An 8026-nucleotide genomic window follows, 5' to 3' on the forward strand; every position below is an offset into this window, starting at 1 on the left:
CTGCTTTTCATACTAATATCACTGACTAACATTAATAATATTTGACCAGTGCTTTTCTTTGATGATGAATGTTTTAATTTATACCCAAGCCTGCATTATAAACCATTATTTAGAGGTCTTAAATGCGTATAACCATACCAAGGTTAGTCCATTTCGTTTTTGTGGGATTGTACACGTCTTCTCTCGGATAAAGTCTCTGCTCTTTTAGCTTGAAGAAATTCAATTTGTCACAACACTGCTAAGAATATTATAATGCTATAAATACATATATAAAAAATATTATGTTTAATGTTTTGTAAATATATTGCAAGTTATAGCCCAAGATACTTTTATCAGCTTCCAGTACTGGAAGATACATCACTGGAATCGGACGTGTCTGCTACTTCGGAAAAAAGAAGATATTGAAAAGTGCAGCAAAGATCAGAAAGGCTACGTAGGCAGCGATACATATCCAGAACCTGGGATCTTTAATGAGGTTTTTGTCAAAGCAGCTGAAGACGGTGTAACCAATCGACATTCCAGCTAGACACCCCGCAAAGTGAGCCACAAAAGATACCTAGAACGGAAAATGCACAGATTTGTATTTGCATAGCAATCGGCTGAATTCAACCCCTTAATTAGAATGGTGCTACAGGGTCGTATTGCAATGAAGAAAACATTCAGATACATATAATAATACAAATTTAATATATTGAAGAATGTTTTCCGACTATTGCATTAAATAGACAACCTTCTGACCTCCGCCAATCTACTGTGAGGAATTTATAGATGTTTATATATTTTATAATACATAATGTATTATTTATTAGGACTAAATATTTGTGTAAAATTGGAGATGGGTCTCACAACGACAAGGTGGTACCAGATCTAGGAACTCTCAGGGTTTTTGCCCCGGCCTCAGGGTGAGAGGGCAGATTTTTAGGGTCACATAATCTGGAACGGATTCTTTCCTATTCTACACTGCTGTGATCATATATACGACTCCCAACTTGTGCTTTTGCTACCAGTATGTACAGGTTTATACCTGCTTGAATGCAGGTAACTGAATGAAGCGTGTATCTACACAGTGTCAGGGTTTCCATGAGGACTGGTATTAGAGCCATTTGGTTAATGCATCTGGTAAGTAACTACATAGAATCTTCACAATGACCTATTGAAGGGTTAATATTTTAATAATCTCGGGGTTAGCTTTTAAATTACTTTTATAATTAAATTATATGCTAGGCATAGGTCAATGAAACACAATTAGAATTAAATTAGAATAGTAGCTCAAATCAGGGAAACAAACTTGTCTGTTCTTTCTTAGGAAGTAACGGTAGATTTTAGGGAAATGGTTAGTTCATGCTAAATGAATCATTTCACAATGTCATCAGAACCAATATAAAACAAGATGGTCTAACCTGTAAGTCAGTATCGTGTACGATGTATCTTCTGTAAAGGGCAAAACCAACATCTGTCCCAACTGCAAAAAGAAATAGACATATAATCCTAAAATACAATAAATCACTATTACAGTGTTCAGCTGCAGCTACAGGAGGATTATTAATCAAGCAGTAATGGACTATCGCAAGAGAGAGGCTGTAACCCAAGGTTGGACACCACCGTGCGCTAGGAGACAATTGTGGAGGGAGATTTGTATCAGACAATGGGTATTTTGAGCTTCTGGTCCAATTCTGTTAATATTCCAGTATCAGATCCTCCTGTTCTGGGTCACCTGCCATTGTATAGGGATAGATTTATCTGCTTCCTTGTGAACATTCTAAGTGGGTTAAGGTGTAAAGCATTGCTAGGTGCACAGCAGACTTTTCAAGGGACAATGAGGGTGTTCATCTACAACTAAACTTGGCTTTTACCTTTATATTGTATAATTTAACATAAGAGGGTTCTATAAATGCGAAATCAAGTGTGAAGACCGAGCTCTTAAAACATTGCTGAATCTAGTTGCAAAGCCAATAAGAAAAAAAAAATAAATAAATAAAAAAAACTTACCTATTAAAACAATGGCTACAATTCGAAAAATTCCAAATAATGGCACCATGCTTTTGAAATTCTAGAAACAAAAAAAAAACACATCCAAACCGTTTTTTTTGATGTTTCAGCTGTTGAATTCAACATCAGAACCATCATTTCCAGAATGGCTTTACGTCCTAACTGTGACAATATAGTCCAATCAGTGGGTTCAGGCTGGATGTATACCGTTATAATTTATTTACCTTCATCACTAATCATCTTCACATTACTTACGGGGGAAGGGCCAAAAACACTTTTTTCATTTGCATTAAAACACTTTAATACAAATAACATCCAACCTTAGACCAGGAAGCGGTCAGATCCTTCTCACTCGAACTGAACTCCCCCCACCCCAACCACCATACGCGGCTAACAGTATATTACACTGTTACATATTTATTTTGTCACACTAACCCTTCTCAGAAACAATTCTTTGAAGTAAATCAGGGAAAACGAACACTTAATTGCCATGGGACACAAAAGATAGTTTCCACATAAATGGAAAAAGGTTCTTAAAAGTTTCTTTGTTGTTTTTTATGTGATTAAACCTTTAAAGTAAAAAAGAAAACTGACACAGATCTTATCAGGTTAACCTGCTTAGCATACTAGAGAGTACAACAAAATCGAATCGTTTTAAACATCAAACAATACAATACTCCTTTTAATGTGACGCTCATAGTCAGTCAAACATTTCCTGGTCACAGTCAGGTCCAGGCTGTCGTCTGTCTACCTGGCTGTCGGTAGCAACACACTACTGCTCTGATCTACAATGGGATTTATTTACTAGAGTCTTATCCTTGACTTCACTACACATTATGCAGGTCTAAACCCTCCTCGTGCATTGAATTATGCATTATGCAGGGCCTGCTCAGTCATTCTTGCTGGAGAAACTTGCCAGTGTTGGCCCTTTATCATGAAAAGTGAAGTAAACTCACTTTAACTCTTAAAACAAGTTAACAGGGAGTGTTGCTGAAAAGATGAAATGGCCAGGATTTGTAAAGGGTGTAACCGGCTAAAACATTTGCCTTTTCTTTAGTATAGAGTATACATTTAAAGTCGATTCCTTGTTATGTAGTATACTACATGTCCTGTAAAGAAAGCCTAACGCTCGGTTAGGAAACAGAACTGGAACAACTGGTTAGACGGTTTCAAAACCTTCTAACATCATGGTATGATTCCAACTCAGTGGCGGCTACACAGGAAACTAGCTGGCATATCTTCCATGAATTACAGTCCCAGGGAGCCACATCTGCTCTAAATTCCTGGTCGGAAAATTACATATAGACATTTATTCTTTTTATAATTTAATTGATCAAGAGACAGAGAGAAGACATGAGATGGGTAACAAATGAAGACATTATGGAATAAATTAAAAATAAGAGGGCAGACACCAAATATATTCTGGATGGTCATTCAAGCACGCTACCTCAAAAGTTGTAGAAATTAGTGGGCCAGTCAATGAAGTTATTATATGAGAAATTGAGATATATTGGGCATATTTTTGTCAGGTCGCACACACTGCTCTTATGTAGTCATAAATGAAGGCAACATCATTTCTAATACATGATTTTATGCTACAAGGCTAACATGATACGAGGCTTTGATGAACAAAGACTCAAGGACTGTGGTAGAGAACTCTCTCTTTCAATAGCTAGAAAAAATAGCTAGCCATTCAATTAAAGTATTACATGTTTTCAAAGGCAACTCTAAAGGGAATAATTACAGACAAAGCAATAATAGAAATATCAGTTTTGTTTTGATGTTATACTCACCACAATAACATTCATAAAATACCCTCCTATCAAGGCATAGACACCGCCTGAAGCACCAACCAGATGTTTATTGGGATCAAAGATCGAACTGGCCAGAGATCCTAATAAGAAAACCCAAATGATTTTAATAATTGCATATAAATATTAGTAACAGAACTTAAAGTATCCCTAAACTAGAGTACTATGATTAGCAGCGCAAATCAAATTAAAGTCACATGCTTGGCTGCAGCATGGGAAACGTACATTTACACAGCATACACAGGTGCATGTGGGTCAATAAGCATTATCACAAATGACATAACAAAACTAGCTAGAAAAATATAAATATATGTAGTATGTTGTTCCTGTTTTTGAGATGGTCAACATGGCGTGTGCGAGTTCTTGGACTAATTTTATCCTGCCTTTAACAAGATACGTGATTTTCTTTCTATTTTATATGCACAAAGAATTTCAGTTTCCTTTATCTTACACAAAAATAAAATAAAATAACTACAATACCCCCCCTCCAAAAACAAAATGTCTATAAGAGTACAGACCTCCAATGACTCCAGCGATATAAACGAGGCCAATTCTATGTCCCTTGTGGACCATCTCTAATGGGATCCCAATGAAAAGCTGAAGGAAAAGGTTCCCAATAATATGTTGCACTCTGTAAAAGATAAAAAGGCTGAATATAAGTAGTAATAGAGTCAGAGCTAAGCTTATTCAAACTAACCCTTTAATTGACCATTTTATCCCTCACTAACATTCATAGGAACACTTGCAATTATATGTTGCTGATGATAGATATATATATTAGGGCTACAACAACTAATGGATATAATCGATAATGAAAATCGTTGCCAACGTTGCCATTACAGTTATCAGACCCACAAAGTTTCCTTTTCCGTACATACCTCTAATTCATCTATTTACTACCAGGTACTTGGTAGGATATTTCAAAAGGCAAATTAAACAGAGGAAACAAAAAGGAAGTTTCCAACGCTCACCCAGCATGCACCAACATGTAAGAGACAAATCTCCATGCTTCTTCACGTTTATCGAATCGGTAAATGAAAGGGCTGTTCATGACACCGTTATCCAAGGTGATCCATTGTTTCTGTGGCTTCCACACAGCGTAGTAAATGAATATAGCCAGCTAGACGCAAAAAAGGGTATACATGTGTCAAAAAAATGGTGCCGGTGTATACATTTGGTGGGACGCTATTATTTAAGGCTGTAGTTTATGTACCTAATTGAAAAGAAAAAAAGGTCGATGCTACACATCTGCACACAGCACAGGTGAAACTATATCTTATCCAGGTCAGCTCACCCAGCTGCCCCGTTCACGGCCACTGTTCTCTATGTGGAGTGTGGGGAATTTATGTCACCTTGGCACTCCGATCGGACGCCCCCCCTTGGAATTTCACTAAATTTAAATATCCTGTATACTCTGCCATCCAAGTCAAGTCAGTAAGATAAGACTGCAACTCTCCAGCTAGCAGTGTCCTCTTATTTTTTCACCCCTTTGCAACTTGGCTTGCAGGAAATGAGAGAAGACATATCATGTAATGGCTTGTGCAAGAGTTCCAGGGAGCATGCACAGAAAGAGCTCGCAAAGAAGTCAATGGAAGTGCTTTCCTGACACTGATCGGCTGCTATAGCCCCTGGTCTTGTCTTAAAGTCGAGAGAACTTGATGCTTATCTTATGCACGTTTAAACGCCTTCAACATGTTAGCCTACACCACTTCCGCTGGGAGGCCATGCCACTTACCTGCCACCCTCTCAGTAAACTATAGATATAACTAGCAACCCCTGGTGATGTAACTGAATAGAAACGGAACCCACTTGTAATAAGATGTTAATGATCAGCATGTTGGGAATAAGTTTAAAAAGTAGATGCGATAAACATAATCAATAAAAACTAGACTTTACAAAAAAAAAAATTTATATAATAGCCGTGAGTCTAAGAAAATATGCTTTAGTTAAGGAAGCTAATATTTCAACTATACCTCTGCGATACTTATTAAGATTATGAAAAGTGGAGGGGGCAGGCAGTTTGCTCTTTCTAGGTAGATATCCCTGTAGTCTGAAGGTAGCATCCAGTTGGAAATGGTCGCATGGAGCCGGTCACAGCACGAGGGAGACGGATTTTCAGCAGTCTCTTCTTCCTTTTCCTCCGTCTCGTCCGGCCAGTCGTCTCGGGCAGTCATCCTTTCAAGCTCCATGTTTTCTAAAGTTTAATAAGTGAGAAAAAAAGCAGTTAGCAGTTTCCTATATTAAAACATCAGGAAACATAGATAAAAAGAAAAGTATTACATATTTTTGTTCCACTACAAATAATTAATCCTTACTTGTGGGGCACCAACATAGCATACAAGTGATGTTGCAACTTGCAAGAGATATATATATATATATATATATATATATATATATATATACATATATTTATATTACACACACTGTATATAAATATAAAAGACTGATTTAAAAAACATACAAAAGGCAACACATCGAGTTAGTTTCCATAACGTTTCTATTTATACCGTTGCGGTTTAGCATTTGCTGCCAGAAATAAGAGAACTATTTTTATAACTAAACATGTATTTAGTGAGGTTTCCTCCCAAAGCAAGCGACTCAAAGAGGCGACTCTAGCAAGCGTTTTTAAGAGCTTTTTTGAAAGTAAACTCCTATTTTGTGACGATTTGCAGCAAACAACTGTTTAACGATAATGCATTTTCTAGCAAACACTTTGTGGTTTATTTACAAAAGTTGGGGTGCACTGGCTTGTGCGGTAGCTCAAAAGGGTCTGTTGAGACGTCCAAGTACTTTAATACACATTCTTCCAAAGCAAAAAGAAAATAAAGCACGCATCTGCTGCTGCTGTTATTGTTGTTGTTGTTGTTTTCCTCCTCCTTTATGGTCTGACTATTCTTGCCACTGATTGGCAGCTGAAACCAATGGAAGTTAACATACTGGAAAATGCGTCAGCCAAACATATCCTGCCTGGTTTTTAGCTGGATGCGGGGAAAGGAACAAATGTGTATGGGAATTTCGCAGAGAGGACAACAGCAGGGCTGCAGCTTCTACGTAACACATTTTACCCCCCCCCATAAAGTACTTTAATATATATTATTTATGAGAGCTGTTATGAACATTAAACTGTCCCTTTAAGAAGCACCAAGCTAAAGTATACAGTTCAACCTTTATGAAATGGCAGCTGTTTATCTGCATTAACTCTTTCTTACAAGGAAACATAAAAGACTTTTTGTCAGGTTTAACCCTTGCCTGCATTTAAACACTTCGATGCTAATCAGGTTTGCAGCCCCCAATCAGTTGTGATCCCACAGCCCCGTACCCTGTGACATCACTTGCACTGTGTATGAGAGAATGAATGACCCTGTGTCTGCAAGTATGGAGATGCAGTCCACCTATGGCTTCAGGTGTGATGACGTCACCTGTAGCTAGACACGCCATCCGACAAATAATAGATAATAAATAAGAATAGAAACTTCAAACGATCAGCGCACGGGGGAGAGATTCACAGCCAGATGAGCAACAACCGAGCCACATTATTATTAGTATTTTTATTATTATTCTGCTTCTCTAAACAAAAATGAACACAAACTTTTTAAGCACACGATTTCACACACGGGACGCCCGAGTCTTCTACAGCCGCTTTGACAGGCATCGGTTATCTCGCATGTTTACAAGCTAACAATGTGACATGAGTGGCGATAGTATCTCAGCAGCAGCGCACGGAGGGTTAAGTCAGGAGACGTACGGTACAGATACAGCCGCGCAGCGCACACTCATGAATGACTCCATTGAGACGATGAGGAGAGTAGTTTACTCACCCGAGCCCGGCATCCCTTCTTCCTGTGTGAGTTCGGTGTGCCGCCCCAAAACCTCACCTCCTCCCGCAGGCTCTTCCTCATACCTCTCCCTATAGCTGCTGCTTTCTATAGCGGCCAGGGTCACGTGCTCTCTAACTTTTATCCTATGCAGCTATATGCTTCTTGGTACAACAAATACCTGTCTATTATGACAGTGTCATCTCCCACAAGCATTCCTATTGGCCCCTTTGGTTGGAGAAAGGAAGAGAAGGAGGGGATCGGATAGAAACTTTAAATATAGAAATAAGGCGGGGGAAATAGGCTATGGTCTTAGACTAGAGGTTTAGATGTAATGTAAAGAAGTTTGAATTTACTGAAAGTAAATGGAACAGTCTTCTAGCATAAGTGGTAGAGGCAAGGACTATCTAG

At 38.2% G+C, this 8026-nt stretch overlaps 1 protein-coding gene across 1 annotated transcript; it reads right to left on the minus strand.

The window, feature by feature from the left end:
* Positions 1 to 355: 355 nt before the first annotated feature.
* On the minus strand, positions 356 to 7744 carry RHBDL2 (rhomboid like 2). Its single transcript, XM_053454578.1, has 8 exons — positions 7619 to 7744; positions 5774 to 5994; positions 4772 to 4920; positions 4319 to 4431; positions 3783 to 3883; positions 1990 to 2050; positions 1401 to 1462; positions 356 to 556 (listed from the first exon to the last, which is right to left on the minus strand). Exons 1-8 carry the CDS (start codon positions 7629 to 7631, stop codon positions 380 to 382), a joined length of 897 nt encoding a protein of 298 aa, XP_053310553.1. The 5' UTR covers positions 7632 to 7744; the 3' UTR covers positions 356 to 379.
* Positions 7745 to 8026: the final 282 nt, after the last annotated feature.

The sequence above is a fragment of the Spea bombifrons genome, chromosome 2 (assembly GCF_027358695.1).
Source record: "Spea bombifrons isolate aSpeBom1 chromosome 2, aSpeBom1.2.pri, whole genome shotgun sequence".
NCBI classification, from domain to species: domain Eukaryota; kingdom Metazoa; phylum Chordata; class Amphibia; order Anura; family Pelobatidae; genus Spea; species Spea bombifrons.